General features: G+C 51.5%; 1 protein-coding gene across 2 annotated transcripts in view; it reads right to left on the bottom strand.

Moving 5' to 3' along the window:
• The window catches only part of LGR6 (leucine rich repeat containing G protein-coupled receptor 6), a 119,746-nt gene that overhangs the window by 10,131 nt on the left and 90,724 nt on the right, over positions 1-18,891 (bottom strand). For both annotated transcript variants that reach the window (XM_043569535.1, XM_043569536.1), the window contains exons 7-16: positions 11,231-11,299; positions 9,104-9,175; positions 8,836-8,907; positions 7,471-7,539; positions 6,143-6,214; positions 4,917-4,982; positions 3,718-3,789; positions 3,262-3,333; positions 1,539-1,664; positions 371-531 (exon numbers count right to left, since the gene is read on the bottom strand). In XM_043569535.1, coding sequence (XP_043425470.1) covers positions 371-531; positions 1,539-1,664; positions 3,262-3,333; positions 3,718-3,789; positions 4,917-4,982; positions 6,143-6,214; positions 7,471-7,539; positions 8,836-8,907; positions 9,104-9,175; positions 11,231-11,299 — 851 coding nt within the window. The remainder of the gene's footprint in view (positions 1-370; positions 532-1,538; positions 1,665-3,261; positions 3,334-3,717; positions 3,790-4,916; positions 4,983-6,142; positions 6,215-7,470; positions 7,540-8,835; positions 8,908-9,103; positions 9,176-11,230; positions 11,300-18,891) is intronic.

The following is an 18,891-nucleotide window of genomic DNA, read 5'->3' as shown; positions in this document are numbered from 1 at the left end:
TCTTCTCTGAGAATGCCCTGACGTTGAAGGGCCCAGGTGGCGAGGGGGCAGCCCTGGAGAAGAAACATGTGAGCCACCAGGGCAGGGGTGTTATATAAGATACAGTTTGGGAAGCATCTTGTGATCCTCAAAGGACTTGACAAATATAGAAACATTTCTACCGTCATTGTCGCCGTGGTTATTTTCTCCCCAACCACTTCTGGGCTATGTCCTTAGAGAGACAAGGTGCAAGCAGAGGCACCTCCCAGGTCACCCTTGGGGTTTCCCTCTGCAGCCCCTGCCAGAACCCCTCCCAGGGTCCCCCAAGCCTCCTCCCTAACTTCCTCTCCACAGCCACCCACCTGCCCTGCCCAGGGCCTCCATCACTCACATTGGTTCTCAGCATGTCCGGCAAGAAGGCCCAGGGGCCTCTTTGGAGGCTCCTCCTCATCAAGGTGAAAGTCCTCAGCCTGCCACTGCCCAGAGGCCTTGAAGAAGCTGGCACAGACACCATAGGCACAGCACTGGTAGGCATAGGGCACCTCCAGGATCCTGGGGGTTCAGGGGAGACAGGAGTAAAACGGACTGCCTTAGCAACGTTTCGGCCATCAACCCAGGGACCCAGCACTTGGTGCCTGCCTTTCAACCCCAAAGCGCCCTGATTACAGTGCAGTCAGCCCCCTGGGCTTTCTTTGTAAGGGTCTTACAGCCTGGATCCTGCCTCTGAAGGGCTCTGAGCATAGTCTAATCTCTTCCTCACTCATGTTGGGAATTGAGATGGGAAGATTTACTTTCTGCCTACTGTTTATGGAGTCCCCTCAGCAGGCTCAGAGTGGGGAGCAGTTCCCCCAAGGCCACACAGCACTCCGGTGCTCTGCTCCCCTCCCTCCCAGCCAGCGACTCTTCTTTTATATTTAAGGAGACGGGGATTCTCCTCGTGACTCTTTCTTACCCTTGCCCTCAGTAACACCCACGCCCTATCCCCCCGCCCCTACCCCTGGGTACATCAGAGCTGAATCTGGTGCCCTCTGAGGGTGAGGGCAGATGCCTCCAGGCATGTCGTTAGCTTGCAGCAGATGGGGCTTGGGCCACACAGGCTGTGTGCTGCTGCTGCTGTTGCAAGCAGAAGGCCTGGATGTCATTAGCGCGAGGGACGGGCTGGGCGGCTTATTTTCCAGCGATCAGTGCCCTGGGCTCTGCCCTGACTGCAGGGGCCCAGATGCCGCCCAGGTGAAGACCGGCAGTCTGGGTGCACTGAATAGGGCAAGGAGTGAGGAGGTCCAGGGGCCTTCACATCATCTTACTTCTGTCCTCACAGGAGATCTCAGGGTCCCCCCGGGCTGGTACTTGGGACAGAAAGAAACGCTATGAACGAGATGAGGAGGGAGGGGAGGCACGAGCAAGCCCTTCCCATTCAGTAGTGGCCAAACCCTAAGCCTTTGGGCCATCAGTTTTTTTTCTTGAGGTGAAGCCCTGTGGCTTTCTCCCTGTCCCTCCATGGCCTCTCCAGCTGCTCTGGGACAAACCTGTCTAGGTGTGGGGGAAAGCGAGGCCCTCACCTCAGGTTTGGGAAACTGTCCTTGGAGAAGGCCTGAGACAGAGCCAGGTTCCCTTTGAGCTTCAGATGCATCAAGCCCCCAAGGCCAGCCAGGGGCAGTGTGGTCAGCTGGTTGTCTGTCAGGTCCCTAGGACAGTGGATGGTCAGGGTTATTGGCAGTCAGTGGGATTGTTGAAGGGGCAGGGCTGTGCTGAGGGTGTGGCCAGTGTGCCTGGGATGGAAGCAAGAGGAGAGGAGCAAAGGACAGGAAATCAGCATAGAGAGACGAAAGCATAACAAGCTGGGGGAGGAGGATGGTCGAGGGTGGCTAGAGGCACCATCCATAACTCATTCATCACTCATTCATTCATTCATCAAATATTGGGGGCCAACTCTATACCAGGGACTCCTCCAAGGTAATGTCAAGCCATCCCAATTCGTGAGAGAGCCCCTTAACCACAGCTCCTATGCCCAGGTCCCAGTCCCATCCAAGGGTCCCTGTCCACCCCACTAGGGCATCTGCCTTTGGTGCCTGTCCCCATTCCCCTGCTTTTCTGATGACATAAGAGGCCAGAGCTGGGGGTGGGCAGAGCTGGCCTCTGGCTACATTCAGGGATTCGGTCATCCGTTCTGTTTTGCAGGCCCGGCTCCGTAGCCAGGGATGAGGACATGCATGGTCTATCCACTGGAGACACATCACAGGAGCCAGGGCTCCAAACCAAACACCAGGACCACAGACCGTACGTCGTGGAAACAGCCTGGACTGGAAGGCAGGAAACCCGGAGCTGTCACCGACTCCCTGCATAACCAAGGGGAGTCACAAATCTGCCTGCGTTCCAATGTCCTCATCCTTCAAAGGGATAAAAATATCCACCCTACCTATCTGGCCGGAGTAGAGCAAACAGGAGAGGGAAGACCGAGGTGCGAGTTTTGCCAGGCTCCGGCCCAGAGCCCAGAGAGTGGCAGACAGGAGGGGCACTGTGAGCCTCCTGGGAGGCTTTCATTCCGGCCTTTGCTTCGAGCGAGCTTCTCCCCCTGGGCCTGGAGACGTGAAGTGAGGGGTCGGGCTGGATGATCTCTGAGGCCAGGGCTGGAGCTAGCCCAGAAGGACTCTGGGTGTTAATCAGAAAAGAGTCCCATTGGGGTGGAAACAACTTCAGGACAAGCAAGCAGGCAGTTGGCTCCCCACTGGGTGGGAGCCCTTGTGCAGTACACAGCCCGCACCACAGTGTGTGGCAGCCCCATCAAGGTCCTCTCCAGCCCTGACATAGCGACCACGCAGCCAGCACGCTATGATCGTGGGGTCCTCCGCCACCCCGCAGAATGGCAGCCCTCTAGAGTTAATGCTCATGTAGGGGACTGCTGAGTTGAGACCCCGGCTCCCACATCTGCTGCCACCGTCCCAGGCTGTAAAGGAGTTTTAGGCTCGTACATCCTCTTTACTGGGACATGTAGAGGCTGGGGGAAGGGCCGGGACAAGGGGGCACCGGGAGGGCTGAGGCTGCCAAAATGTTGCAGAACATTAGCAGACGATGTTCCAGAGCTTGTAGGAGGCAGGCTCTCTGTTTATCGGGCCCCACAGTCTGTCAAACGGACTGTCAGAATGATTGATTAGGCTGGAGGCCCCCTCCCCGGGATGTGTGGTGCATGTCCCCGCTCTGGGGTGGCCCCTCCTGCCCCCGCTGGCCAGCCCATAGTCCTGATTGGTCTCCACCATCCGGGAGGAGAGGTCAGTGGGCACTTACAGCTTGACTAGAGAACGCAGCGTCACGAAGGCCTCAGGGTGGATGGATCGGATGGCATTCCAGCTCAGGTCCCTGTGAGCAGAGAGGGTGTAACGGGGGGACCAGTGACACTTGGAGGACTCACTGTTGCCCATCCTGAGTTCTTCACTCACTCCCCACCTGAGCTGCCCCCGGTAGCAGAACCCTCAGCCTCGTGGGGAAGGTACCTGCCGCCCGGCTCCCAACCTGGCTGTGGCCACAGGAAGAGGGATTTGGCCGCTTGGCTTCAGAGTCTCATCACCCCCCTGGGCACCAGCTGGAGAAGTGGCTTCAGAAGCCATCCGTACCGGAAGGCACCTCTCTTCTTGTGCGTGTGCTGGGGGCAGGGAAGCTGTGGGCATGTCACTGCCATGTATGCTATGGGTACGGAACGTGCTTGGGAGAGGATCCCACCCCTGGCTGCGGCAGGATACTCACAGGGCTCTCAGGGAGCTCAGCTGGCTGAAGGTGTCAGCTCCAATTTCCCAGATGCGGTTGTGCTGAAGGCCACTGGGGCAGCAAGAAGAGACTAGATGAGCCAATAGGCTCGGATCCTGGCTCAGTTCCACACCCCCCATGCACTAGGAGGAAGAAGGGAGAGCCCCCCACTTCTCCTGGCATGCGAAGAAAGGGCCCGGCCCGCGGAAGTCACCAGAATTAAAGGGAGCACAAGGGGATCCGGTTGCCTTGGGTAAGTGGGTCAGGAGACAAAGCCACAAAACCATCCCTGTGGCCCAAAAGGGAGTCAGTTTCCAGGGTTCCCACCGGGGCTGGCTCCCAGCCCAGCCAACCTCACCCCTGGGTTCTCCAGACCTTAGCCCAGCAGCGGAGCTCTGCCCCACCCTGGGATGACCCGATGACTGGCCTAAGCTGCGGAGCAGAGCTCAGTGGACTGGTTGTCTGAATGGGAGATAGACCCTGGGCCTCAGCAATGCTGCAGACCCTCTTTCCTCTGGCATATGGACAAACAGGACAGACCCTCAGACCCCATTCTGCCTTGGTCCCAAAAGGCGTTGCCCTGCCTCAAGACAGGGGACAGACACAGGAGACAAGAGAGACCCTGCTAGCTTGAAAAAGCAGACGCTGAAGGACAAAACAAAACAAAACAAAACAAAACAAAACCAGAAGCTGGGTGAAAGAGCTTAGAGCATTTTTTAAGTGATTTTTTTCCTTGTCAAATTTGAATCCTAGGTTTCTTCTCCGGTGTATTAGTGTGCAGGTGCATACATACACCTCTGTGTGTGTGTGTGTGTGTGTGTGTGTGTGTGTCTCTGTGTATGTGTGTTTAAGGGGGTTTGGAAAATGAGAGAGCATGCTCTCAGTCTTCTGAGGCCTTCCCTTGTCCAGCCTCCTAGCCCCGATATGACCCTGCCCCTCCACTGGCCCTAATCACTACTGCCTTTCATTGTTATTAGTGACCCCCAATGAGCCACCTTGAGACTCTGCTTCAGTGTCAGCTCTGTGGTCCCTAGGGGCCTCGCCCAGGCCTCTGCTGAGCTCCCAGCCCGAACCTCTGAGTTCAACAAGCTCAGAGAAGGGAGAAAGTTCAGAGTGTGCTCTCTGACTCCCTTCCCTCAGACTTGCCCAGAGTTGGGCTTGCCTGCCGTCACCCCTGCCCTCCCCCGGCCCCCACTCACATTTCCTCCAGCTTCTGACACCTATGCAGGCTGGGCAGCTCCTCGATTTGATTATGAGACAGTTCCCTGGGGAAGAGAGAAGGACCAGGTTAGGGTGAACTGGGGGCCAGGAGAAGAGGCTCTGGCCAGGACGGGCTTTCCTGTCAGGCAGCCGAGGGCTGGGAGGACCCTGCAGGGACTTGGCTGTTGACACACCTCAAGGCAATTGGACTTCTCGCCCCTTCCCCCTGCTGAGTCTGGTTCCTCGCTGCAGGGCCTGGATGGGGATCATGTGGCATTTTTCCAACAGGGATGCCTCATCTATATGAAGGCCTGAGGGACCCTGAGAGGGTCCTGGGGAAAGGGCACAGGAAGTGAGAGGGGCATGGAGACGAGAAAAGGAGCAGAGGGTGAGGGGCTCAGAGACTGAATGCACGGAACATATCGAGCATTACTGAGCAAGCTGGCCAACACCAATCTGTGTAAACATCACCCATCGTCCCCGTGCAGAGTTCACAGGGAGGACAGGCTAGGGCCCTTAGGGGTCATCTGGCGCCCAACCCCTTCATCTAACAGATGAGGACACTGAGGCACAGAGAGGAGACAGAGCCTGCCAAGGACACACTGCCAGGCAGTGGCAAGGCTGGGTCTGGAGCCCATGTCTCCACCCAGTCTAGCTCTGTTCGCGTGTAGAGTGTCATCTGTCAGTCTCCCCATCTTAGGCTGTGGGCTACGGTCCGTGTGGACGAGCCTCAGGTTCCAGCTGGATTCAGGGGAGAAAGAAAAACTCCCCTTTACTTCATAGGCCACTTAAATACCTCCGTGGCTGCACAAGGGGCTAATTTTCTTCTTATTACTAGGTAAATAATGCCATTTATTGAGCACCTACCATGGCCAGCGCTATGTGCTGTACATGAACTTTTTTTCAACCCTCACCCATTTATCCATATTTTGCTGGTGAGGAATTGGAGCCCTGAGACATTAGAGAGTGAGTCCAAGTTCATGCAGCTAGTAGGTGGCAGAGCTAAGCCTCCAACGCTGGTCTGACTCCAAAGGCCGTTGTCTTTTTACCCTGAACAAGAGAGGACAGCCCAGTGCTTCTCGGGCAGGATCTCAGCAGCAGCCCAATGTGTCCCACTCTCCAGGAAGAGAGGTAACCAAGCGGGACAGGAGCGGGAGGGGCCTTTGCCAGCCCATGGGAACAAGGGCACAATGCCAAGACTGGAGAATGCTCGTGAACCACTCACAGGACTCGGAGCCTGGGTAGCTGTTGGCACATCCCCAGTGGGAGCAGCCGGATGCCTGCGCGGGTCAGGGTCCTGTAGAGAGAACAGAGACAGGGCTGGCACCAGGCCCAGGGCCCTGCCATCCCCAGCCACCCGTCTCCAGCTCTGGGCCTGATACTGACATGGGAGCACAGAGCTGACAAAAGAGAAGTGGCAGGAGGCACAGGGCAGGGGTGGGGCTGCAGGGAGAGAAGGCAGCAGGCCTGGCATCTGAGCACCAGGCTCCCCTGGGACTGGAGGAGGGTAGGTGTGGGCAACAGACAGAGAGGGACACAGCCCAGGGGCTCTCTGCTTGGCAGACAGTTCCTGCGTGCCCAGCCCACCCCACCCACCCATCGTGTCCCCACCCATTGTCTCATAATGGTCTCCAGCAACACTGGCTATGTAGGACAGGAACTAGAATCTGGTCTGCTCTCCTTAGAGAAGGGGGATAGCCATGGGCACAGAGTAGATAGGAAAAGACTAAACAAAACAACCCTAGTGGAACCATGGGAACCACGCACAGAGTCTGCTCCCTGTGCCCTGGGGAAGGGGGATGGGATGGGAAAGAAGGGGAGGACCAGGGGCTGGGACAGAGAGGGCTGTGGGGGCAGGTTTGGCTGGGGACAGGGTGTCCCAAGGAAGACCCAAGGCCGAGGTCATTCTTGGGGACCTATTACTTCCCTCATGGAAAATTTTCCAGATGCCAGCAAATCTAGGGGAAGACAATAGAGGCACAGAAGAGAGTTCCTGTCCCAGCCATGCCATGAATGAGCCATGTGACGTGGGGCAGGACAGTTGGCTTCCTAACACCCACTCTGGGTGTTTGCTTGATTGTTCCATTCATCCTTTTAAAATGTATTGAGGGCCTACTACGCTCTGATACCCCTCCCCCACCCGGCAGTCTATAATGATAGAACATATGAGAAATCCTTGTTGGAATCACGCTTCGGAAAGGCAAAGAAGATGTGTTTCCACAACCCTTCTCCCCCTGTGGCGGGGTCCTCAGCACCCTCATGACTTGGGGTTAGGAACTCTGAAGTCATGCGTGAAAAATGCAAGCATAGGAAAGAGAAGACCAGCCTCCTCACCCCCAAACCACCTGCCACTCCTGGCCTTGCCTTGCCAGCAGCAGTGACCTGGGGCTGAGCCAGGTGACCTTTGGGCCAGGCTGGAGCCAGCAGCAGAAGCAGGCCAGATAAGGGGCAAGCAAAGAATTTGGACAGACTTCCAGGAGACAGGCAGACAGAAGACCTCCTGGGAGCAAAGGAGGGACACAGATGAGGTAGAAGGTAAGTGTATCCACTCACAGGATCTCCAGGCTGGTGGTGCCTTTGAGATCTGGGAACTCCTGGATGTCCGTGGCACCATTCAGGGATCTGGAAACAGAAGCAACAGCGTCTGAAGGGTGAAGTTGGAGCATCCTGATAATCTGGGCTCCCTACCATCACTGATCTGTCCCTCAAGACTCTACCCTTTTGGGAAACATCATCCTTCCCCCACCACTGCCCAACCTCAAAATACTCCAGCTACTCAGGCCCTGGTAGGGGGGGAGCTTGGCTCAGCAGGGTCTAAACCACCATTTCCTTAAGTTGGCTCAGCCCACTGTAGCCCAGACAGAGCAGGCAACCCGGCACTAGGGCCCCAGCATGCAAAACAAAACAAAACAAAACAAAACAAAACAAATGAACAAAGAAAGAACACAGGACAGGAGCATGGGAACTGTTTCTGTTTAAAAGGCTACTGTTTGGGTGCTACTGAAAAAGTCCTTGGCTGCTGGGGTTTGCTTATTATAGCCTGAGCTAGAGTCTCCCCTAAAGTGTCATCAGCTAAAGCTTTATCAACCTCTCCACTGGTTCTCGTAAATTGTTTTCGACTGTTGGCTTTTTCCATCACCACCATCCTCTATCTCCATGAGGACATGGACCCACACAGGTCTGCACTCAACAGGACCACAAGGAGGCAGTAGGGTCCAGAAATGAGCCTAGGATCTGGAGTCAAGGGTTCTAGCTCAAGGCTGACCAGGGCCTGGGAGTCTCAGGATCCATCTACAAACTGTACTAACACCACTCACCTCACAGGGTTAGGGTGACAGTGAAATGTGATAATATACAAGAAAGGGGAGTATGTGCTTTAGAGATGTTCCTTATGTTACTATGATGCCACAGGTGGAATGTAATCCGTGGAAGTTTTTTTGCAGAAGTGGAACTTGGGCTGGGGTTTAACACAATGGGAGAGAGGAAACAAGGGAATGCCTTTGGGCCCAAAGCAATAAAGATAGTACCACAAAAAGCCCAGGGATTCATGCTCCCAGGTCACTGGAGAACCAGACCCTTATCCCAGTCATTGGTTCTTGAGCAAGTATTTACGGAAACAGCTGCCCCGAGCAGGATTCTGAAGAGGCCAGACTAAACTCCTGGACTATGGAGAAGGGCTCTGTTCATTCATTTGGGATCTGGGAAGAAGCACAGAAAGGTGAAGGGAGGCTGTTAAGTGCAGCCCGAGCTGCGAATAGGTGTGAGCCCAACAGAGGCCACAGCCCCGAAGGAGACCAGGCCTGGCAGGGGGTGCTGTGCCCTGCGAGTAAGAGAGTTGCAGATAGGAGGCAGGAGGCAGCGGAGGGAGTGAGGAATGGGAGAGGTCCAGACGGTGGCAGGCTCTAGGGCCCAACTTACAGCGTGTGCAGTTTAGGCAGGTACTGGAATGCCGACCTTCCCACAAACTGGATTGGGTTATCATAAAAGTGTCTGGAAGAAAAAGACCCAAACACCAAATTTAGTTATTTGGCCCTTTGAGCTAGGACCCGGGCAGATCTCTGCTTTCTCCTCCGTTGGCACCAGGAAAGAGCACACAGGGGAAGGCACCCCCTCCCAGAGTTCTGCCGCCCCAGCCCGTCCCCCAAACACCGCACAGCACCAAGAGCCGGGAGAAACGAGTACTCACATGGTCTGCAGCACAGGGTTCCCCATGAAGGCCTTTTCTGGGATGGCCTTGATGTTGTTGTTATGGAACCCCCTGGAAGGCAATACCATGAGTCAGTGAGGACTTGGAGAAAGGTATGGAGAGGGCGAGACAGAACTCCATGAAGCTTCCAGAAAGCTGACCAGAAAGGCCATAGGACCAAAGAGACATCAGTCCAGATTCCGGGTTCACCTCCTGCCTGTGAAGTCTCTGCTTCATTTGATAACACACCCAACCTTTTCTCTGACAATTGTGAAGGGAGTGAAGCATGGAGCCTCAGAGAGCAAGGGGGTGGTAAGGGGGGAGAACTTGGGAGAAGGAGGCTGAGTTTGGATCCCAGGAGAGGCTTCCTCTCCTCAGTCACTTGTGGCAGGAACTCCACAGGTTCCCCAAGGAGGAAGCTGAGGGCCTATGGGAAAAGCAGAGCTTCTGAGGGTCCCAGGGACGAGAGCTGCTCCCTGAATGGAGGCTGGCTTGGCCTCCAGGCCTGGAGACTAAGGAACCTAGAAAGGCAGCAGCAGCAGGAGCAGGGAGATACAGTGGATGTCGAGTGACTGGCCGACTGTGTGTGGAAGTGAGGAGGGAGGCACCCGCTAACGTCCAGGGCTCTGGAAGCTAGGAATTATGCATTTGGTTAGTCGGGGTGATCATCTCAAGATAAAAATTGGACTGGAAAGCACATAATCCATGCTGAGCAGCACCTCCAGGCCAACTTCTTGTTGTCTGGAGACTTCTAGTGTCTCCTCATGCCTTCTGGGCATCCACCCCCTCTCTCTCCTTCTTCCCTTCTCCTTATTATTTCCACCTTCCATTCCTTTGTTAATTTGTTCTTATACGATTTTGGACTCCTCCTTTGTGTCTAGTGTTGAGCTAAGCCCTGAGATGTTTAGAAGTTCATAGGACAGAGGTCTTGTCCTCAAGCAGCTTTCTCTCAGTAGATGTAGAAAGATAGGGACAGATAGAGACACACACATGCGCGCGTGCACACACACATCTATACTCATTGGGACTCCAATGGCAGTGGAGGGGAACTTACAATAGTTTCTCATTCAGACCCTTCCCTCCAACCGGTCTGGTTGTTCCTCAACTGTTACACACACCTGGAATTCCCACCTGCCAACTTTGGATGGGGTGGGGTCGGGGGGGGGTGGTGGTGGCATGGGGTTGGGCTGGTCTCAGGTGGTGGTTTGAGTAAAGATGTTGGGCTGCCTGTAAGTGTGGGGCTCTGTTCACCAACCTCAGATTCCCTTAATCTAGTCCACTCTACCCCCAGTAGATCTCCTACTGTTTGCCGAGAGCCTCTCCTCCAGTAAGCCTGGTCTCCCTTGGGGTCATCTCTCTGCCCATTCAACTTCCAATCTGGGTCTCTGCCTCCATGGTTCTTCTGTCTGAAATGCCTTCCCTCGTCCTCCACCGTCGCCACTGAAACTCCATCCACCCCTTAAGGTTCATCTCACATGTGTTAGTCTACAAGGTTCTTCGTATATTACTCTGGATTCCCAGTCATTTTGGCTACCCCTGGACAATTAGGGCCAGAATTATAGACCGACCCTAAGCTGCTCTGTCCTGGTGCCTGCTTTACTCTGTGTCCCCAACAGACCTGAAGGATCCTGGGGGAACAGTCCAGGGCTATCTTACTCTTTGTTTGTGTTTAGTGCTGGGCACAGTCGATGCTAAAATAGAATACTAATAGGTAGCGACTGTGGGGAACAAAATCGGGCTTCTGATCTTCCCCTTGAGATCAGGTGCTGAGGAATGAGCCCAGAGACCAGCCCCCAGCTCCTCTCCTCATTCATCTCCAGACACACGCCAACCAAGGCAGGGGCAGTGCCAGGCCCAGCCTCCCAGGAGGTGTCTTGTGCCATGTGTCTCTCTAGGCTGGAAGGGCTCAGAGCCATTTCTGCCGATGACACACCTCTCGGAAATGCTCAGTGCCACACTAATGAGGTCTGCGACTACTGAGACCTGCACGGGGGTGCCACAGAGGGCACGCAGCTACAGTTTTTACAAGGACCCCGGGAGGTGAGGCTGCGAGGGAGGCCCAGAACTGGCTTCAGCCCCTGCCCTTGGGAGAGGAGGACACCCACAGAAACCAGCAGAAGGACTTACAGTTCCTGCAGTCTTCCCAGGGTCCGGATGGCGACAGGAAACTCCTGCAGCTCATTATAATTCAGGTCTCTGGGACGGAAAGCAAGAGCAGTCATTAGAAGGGTGGCTTCACAGGGCATGTCAGGGCCCCTGAAAAACAGAAACTTGGCTCTGGGATTGGCCGGAGAGATGCGTTTTCCAATCTGTCGGGTCCAGCTGTCAATGCCTGGAAACACATTTTTGGAATGTTCATATTCCATTCCTACTCCACAAATCCTCAGGCTGGAAGTCTTCCTGGCAACAGCACTGTTTTGAGGAGACACTTCAGGGATGTGGATACCTGCAACTGACTCCTTCAGGAAGAGTCCCCACTGGCTGAGGAAAATCCCTCAAGCCTTTGGAGACACAGTCAGTGGCTGGGGGAGGGACAGAGGAAAGAATGGGGCCATCTTTAGCCCCTTGTCACCAGCAAGAGGGATTCTGGAAGGTTCCCTCAGGTGACTACCTTGGCTAGCTGTGGCCTCTGCTGTCTATAAAACAGATCAGTGTTGGGGCGCCTGGGTGTCTCAGTCAGTTAAGTGTCCGACTTCGGCTCAGGTCATGATCTCACGGGTCGTGGGTTCGAGCCCCGTGTGGGGCTCTGTGCTGACAGCTCGGAACCTGGAGCCTGGAGCCTGGAGCCTGCTTTGGGCTCTGTGTGTCTCTCTCTCTGCCCCTCCCCCACTCTCTCTCTCTCTCTCTCTCTCTCTCTCAAAAATAAACATTAAAATAAATGCTTTAAAACGGATCAGTGCTTCTTATCTTTGGGTGATGGCATGACAGCTAGTCTTTATTTTCTCTTAGTCTTTTCTTCGTTTCCCCCCCACTTTTTTTTTTACAATGAACATGTATCACACGTATAGTCAGAAAACAATGGAGGCAATTTTTAAAAAAGTAGTAGCAACCCAAATTGGAAAGAATGTGGGGAGACATGCATTCTCATAAATGATTAGTGGGAATTGAAATGTGTGTTATCTTTTAGACATAATTTGACAGCATCTTTTGAAATGACAAGATTCATACCTAGTCACCTCAAGGCCAGGAGTTTGTCCTGGGGAAAAGTCCACACCCACCTGTAAAGGTATTTGTATAAGGATGCTCATGGCAGCACTGTTTAGGCACCAGGGGCAAACTCTTGGCCCACAGGTGCTCACAGCCCTGCTTGTCCACTCTCTGAAGGGGTCTTTTGTGTTGGTGCCCTTGAGGCCACAAGGGGGACAGGGGGAAGGGAGAGAGGAGAAATGCAAAACTCCTAGAGCAAACCTGATTCTCATTAGAAAAGATTTGGAACTGCCTGTGACAAAGAAGGCCCAAAGGCAGGGGAGCCCTGCCAAAGAGTGGGGAGAGTGCCTGTGTTTGGGGGAAGACAGTAGAATGTGATGGGGAAGTAGGGAGGAAGAGCCACAGAAGACCTTCGGGGGAGTTTTGCTCTATGTTACGTGACCAGATTCCCTTCCTACCCCTCCTAGGAGAGACTTCAGAAAAGATGATCGACCCTCAAGATTTTATTTATTTATTTAAAGATTTTATTCATAAGTACTTTCTACACCTAACACGGGACTCAAGCTCACAGCCCTGTGATCGAGTCGCCTGTGGTGCTCCACTGACTGAGCCAGCCAGGTGCCCCTCAGCCTTTAAGATTTTAAAGTTGACTTCTGTTTCGGGGCAGCTGGGTGGTTCAGTCGGTTGAGTGTCCATCCCACTCTTGGTTTCGGCTCAGGTCATGATTTCGCGGTTCATGAGTTGGAACCTCACTTTCTCTCTCTCTCAAATCAATACACATTAAAAAAAAAAACTAGAATAAACTGTGTGAGGATGCTGGATTGCAGGTATTACTGTGAACATATAGTTTAAAAAAGCAAAGTAGACTTTTGTTTCACTCAGTGGCCGATCGGTTAGCCCCATGTGGAGATGTGCCTGATTTTGCACGGGGTTGTCTTGGTGTTTCCAGATTCCTGTGGCTGGAGTATGGGGTCTCAGGCTTTGGCAATGGCGGGGAGGGAGGGCTCAGGTACAGTGTCCCTCTTGAGCCCCCCAGGATGACCCCAGCCCAACTTCTCTCAGCCTTTTAAAGCCACGCCTGCCCTGACAACTTTCATGAAAAGACTATCCAATGCCAGGGCAGGGGACCATGCTGAGGCTCTTTAATCACAGAGTGACTTGGCAGGTTTTGTGGGTAAATACCATGTTAACACAGACATAATGACAGGCTCCTCTGCGTGACAGGGTCATTACACTTAATAGTCCACAGGTAGAGCCAGGAACCTGGCCCAAGGGCCAGAAGAACAGTGACAACAGTCTGGCAGCCAGTGAGCCGGATAATTGCACCCCCCCACACCACCCCCAACACACACTAATTACCCGATTACACTCCGACTCCCCTGGTGATTTTGGGTAATTATAGCATAAACCCTCCTGCTTTGCTCTGCTCTGCTCCGGTCCTTCATGAATCCTACACCTTTCCCTCCAATGACTCCAACCTTGATTCACTCACAGAGAGGCTCCCCACAGACTATGTGAGGGGAAGGACGAGAGCAGGCTGAGGGCAGGCTACGTGCAAAGCACTTTCATGGAAACCAAAGACACTGGAGTTGGGACCAGGGAATTTCCACATTGCTGGAGTTCAACCACAGGTGGCAGTAGGAGGTGCCTGGACACTCTACTTGCAAGGCTTGAGACTAGAGGCAGCAGGGGCGAGTAGTTGGACTCTTTCTGGTCTTAGATTTTATAAAGGAGTCGCCCTCACATCTCAATGTCTCCAAATCAAGTGCCCCCCCACCTCCTTTTAACTTGACTCAGCCCATTCAGAATTCTCCAGTGCTGCCCAAGGAGAACCGGATTTCCTATAAGTAACGGAAGAGCACCTTCACTTAAAGCCTTAATGTTGCAGTGTTATCGTAAATGCAAAGAATTGCACTGGCCTGATCTCAGAGATTTAGCTCACGATTCCATCGCCTGGAACGCTGCAGGTATCTGCCTGGCTTTCTCCCTCACTTCATTCAGGTCTCTGCCCAAATAACACCTCATCAGAAAGGCCTTGTCTGACCATTCTACTTAATACAGCATAGCCCCTCATTTGCTGTTCCTTTACTCTGTGTGGTAGGTTGAAAGTGGTCCCAAGTCTTATCATTTGCAATACGTAAGTGTACCAAATCAACAGGCTGTAAACCTTAAACCTGCACCGTATGTCAATTACATCTCAATAAAGCTGGAGGAGAAAAAGTAGCCACAAGTCCTTTGTGGCTTCTCCAGTTAAGAAGTGACCTCTCGGGGCGTCTGGGTGGCGCAGTCGGTTAAGCGTCCAACTTCAGCCAGGTCACGATCTCGCGGTCCGTGAGTTCGAGCCCCGCGTCAGGCTCTGGGCTGATGGCTCAGAGCCTGGAGCCTGTTTCCGATTCTGTGTCTCCCTCTCTCTCTGCCCCTCCCCCGTTCATGCTCTGTCTCTCTCTGTCCCAAAAATAAATAAACGTTGGAAAAAAAAAAAAAAAAGAAGTGACCTCTCAGGGCACCTGGGTGGCTCAGTCGGTTAAGCGTCCGACTTTGACTCAGGTCATGATCTCATGGTTTGTGAGTTCGAGCTCCACGTCAGGCTCTGTGCTGACAGCTCAGAGCCTGGAGCCTGCTTCAGATTCTGTGCCTCCTTCTCTCTCTCTGCCCCTCCCTCACTTGCATTCTCTCTCTCTCTCTCTCAAAAATAAATAAACATTAAAAAAAAAGAAGTGGCTTCTCTGGTACAGTCACTCTGGAAAACAGTATGGGGGGGGTCCTCAAAAAATTAAAAATAGAGTTACACGACCCAGCAATTGAACTACTAGGACTTTTCCAAAGGATACAAAAATGCTGATTTGAAGAGGCACATGCACCCCAATGTTCATAGTAGTGCTATAAATAACAGCCAAATTATGGAAAGAGCCCAAATGTCCATTGACTAACAAATGGATAAAGAAAATGTGATATATATAATGGAATATTACTCAGTGATCAAAAAGAATGAAATTGTGGAGTGCCTGGGTGGCTCAGTTGGTTAAGCTTCTGATTCAGCTCAGGTCATGATCTCGCGGTCTGTGAGTTGGAGCCCCACATTGGGCTCTGTGCTGACAGCTCAGAGCCTGGAGTTTGTTTCATATGCTGTGTCTCCCTCTCTCTCTGCCCCTCCCCCACTCACGCTCTCTCTCTCTCTCTCTCTCTCTCTCAAAAATAAACATTTAAAAAAATTTAAAAAGAATGAAATCTTGCTATTTGCAACAACGTGGATGGAACTAGAATGTATTATGCTAAGCGAAATAAGGCAGTTACGGAAAGATAAATATCATATGACTTCACTCATATGTGGAATTTAAGAAACAAAACAAATGAACATAGGGAAAGGGAAGGAAAAATAAGATAAAAACAGAGAGGGAGGCAAACCGCAAGAGAGTTAAATACAGAGAACAAACTGAGGGTTGCTGGGAGGTGGGGGGGGGATGGGCTAAATGGGTGATGGGCATTAAGGAGGGCACTTGTTGGCATGAGCACTTGTTGTATGCAAGTGATGAATCACTAAATTCTACTCCTGAAGCCATTATTGTACTATATGTTAACTAACTAACTATATGTAAACTAAGATTTAGATAAAATTTTAAATAAATAAATAAATAAATAAATAAATAAAACATATTAAAGGAAAAAAAAAAGTGGCTTCTGCCTCCCTAACCCTGAGACCGGGCTGGCTTGTGACTGGCATTAACCAAAACAGAATAAGGCAGAGCTGACATGGTGTGAGTTAATCCTAAGTCACAAGAGGCCTCACAACCTCTGCCCTCCTTTGGGACATTCCCACCACCATGCAAGGAAGCCCGTACTAGCCTCCTGGGTAATGAAGGCCTTGTGGAGCGGGCCAGCCAACAGCCAGAACCTAGGTCCCACTCACAGACATGTGAATGAGGCATCTTAGAGCCTCTAGTCATAGGTGAACCTCTAGCAGACTGCAACCTGGTCAGGGACCCCAGGCAAAGTCTCCAGCAGAAAAGCACCAAGATGAGCCCAGGTGATCCACAGATTCATGAGAAATCATACATTATTGTCTTAGACCGTTACATTTTAGGGTGGTTTTTTATGTAGCAATAGATAATGAGAGATCCTGCTTTCCTTTATACTGACATCTGACTATATTTGTTTGCTAAATTTCTTCCCACCCACTAGAATGAAGGTTGAAAATAGAAACTTTGTTTCACATTCTAAACACCAAAATACTGGCACAGAACGGTAGCTCAACAAATATTTGTTGAATGAATAAATGAACGGGTCTAGATAAATTAAAGAATGAATTAATGGACTCTTAAGAGTATCTACAATATTTGGCGGAACATCCTTAGGATTTTGAGGTTGATGTCAAGAAAGGTACAAGATAATCCTGAGGGGCACTCACTGTTAGGCTTGCCCAGGGCCACAGAGGCCATGGGAAGACGGGTCACCTGTGATTTTGCTATCACTGAGCCCTTACACAGTTCACTGGACTCATGTCCAGGCAGCCGAAGTGAGTGGTTCTAGCTTTCCTTTGCAGTTCCTGATCAGGAATCCTTCCAGAAATGGCCTGACAGACAGTGGGAAAAGACATGTAGTAAAAGGCATGTGAACTCAAAGGCCATTTCTTGTAGAGCAATGTGGAGAATAAAAACTGTGCAAATGTCAAAAGGAATTCTGCAAACTACACGCTGGTGGGGTGGCCTGAATTTTCCCATTTGGATATCTACACAGATTCAATGACTTGGATAATTGGCAAAGCCCTGCTTCATTTGGTGCTGTTTGGATGTAATCTCTGGCTCTAACCATGTAGGGAGCATGTCTTCACAACTTTCTTTTCCCCTTATGGATTCAATTCAGTGCCATGGATGTTTGTTGCCTGCTCAAAATACACAGAAAAATCTGCTGGGTAAAGCAGAAGGTAGAAAGATGCATAAGAGATAGTCTTGTCTGGACAAATGCACAAGACGACCAGATGAGTGGCCTTGGCATGATGCGTGCAGAGGAATACACAAAGCATCAGGACCTTTGGAGATCACACATAGTTGAGACTTCATGCAGGGCTTCATGGAGATGTGGCATTTGAACCAGATCTTGACGGTGGGGCAAGATTTCAATAGGTAGAGAGAAGGAAAGGATAGGTTAGTCAATCAGAGAGAGAATGGTTTAAAGGAAGTATGCACTGTGGAGTTTGGAGAATAAGTGGCACAGTTTGGTTGAGCAAAGGGCAATATTTGGAGGTGAGATTGGAAGAGTGTCTCCCTCGACTGTTGTATACTCTCCTAACTGGAGTCCCTGCCTCTGAGTCATCCATAAGATAACCTTGGTTGAGCACGGATTATGCGCTGGGCACTAAATGCTATGCCTGAATGATCTCTTAATCCTCACGACAGCCTAAGAAGTAGTTACCACTATTATACCCATTTTACTGTTGAGGAAAGTGAGGCACAGAGATGTCCAATAACCTGCCCAATTATTAAACAGTCATGCTAGACATCACTATCCACCAAAATCCACCCTCTCCTTTCTCTACAACAGCAAAGCCCAACACCTTCAGCCACTTGCCATGCATAGCTGTTTAAATGTAAATTAGTTACAAGTTAGTAAAACAAAAGCTCGGCTCTCAGTTTCACTAGTGGCACTTCAAGCGCTCAATATACCATGTGGCAAGTGGCTACCATATTGGAAGCACAGATTTAGAACATTTCTATCATTGTAGAAAGTTCTGTTGGACAGCGCTATCCTATGGTAATGGGAGGAATAGCCAGGAATGTGGCTAGAGTGTATTCCCAGCCTCCTTTGCAACAAGTGTGCTTTCCCATGGAAGGTGGGCAGAAGTGGTATGTCCTACATTTAGTGCAGGATTTTTAACTAGCCAGCCTGTCTCCTCCACGGTCTCTCTACTCTTTCACTAGTTAGGTGCCAAAGACAGTGAGGAGATAGGGATAGCAAGATCCTAAGAAGCCAGGTCCCTGAGTCACCATATGGAGGAGGGCCATTTGCCAAGAAGAAACACCCTCTTTGGACTATTACACGATCCAGAAATGAACTTCTATTGTGTTTGAGCCATTATACGTGTTTTGACCTATTTGTTACACAATTTGGCTACCTTAACTAATTCACCATCACAACCAAGATTTGAACCCTGGCAGTGCGAGTCCGGAGTCCACACTCTTCGCTACTACACATCTGCCAGGAAGATCTTTTTGAAATGCCAAACAGACTGTGTCACTCTCCTGCTGAGAAATCTGAAAAGGCTTCCTCATTACTTACAGGACAAAGTTCAAAGTCCTCAATGGGCTCTGATGCTATACATCTTCAGCTCCGTCTACCATCTCAGCCCCCATGTGTTTTCACAGCCTCGTGTGTTTCCTTGTGCCCTTCACGCTTTCAGCCTGGGATGCCCTTAACCCCAGTCTTAGATGTCGAAATCCTAGCTCCCTTTGAAGTCCAGGCTCAAATATACCTTCCTTCATGTACCTAGCCCCATCCCTGCAGTCAGAATGAATCACTCACTCTCTCAGTGCTTTTCTGATGTTTTCTCCAGAAACATGCTTAATATTAGAATAATAATAGTGGTGGTAGTGGTGGTGGTGATAACGATAATAATCAGAGTAATTACTAGGTAATAGTCACGATTC

Source organism: Prionailurus bengalensis, chromosome E4 (assembly GCF_016509475.1).
Source record: "Prionailurus bengalensis isolate Pbe53 chromosome E4, Fcat_Pben_1.1_paternal_pri, whole genome shotgun sequence".
Classification (NCBI taxonomy): Eukaryota; Metazoa; Chordata; class Mammalia; order Carnivora; family Felidae; genus Prionailurus; species Prionailurus bengalensis.
This window is presented reverse-complemented; position numbering and strand designations above follow the sequence as displayed.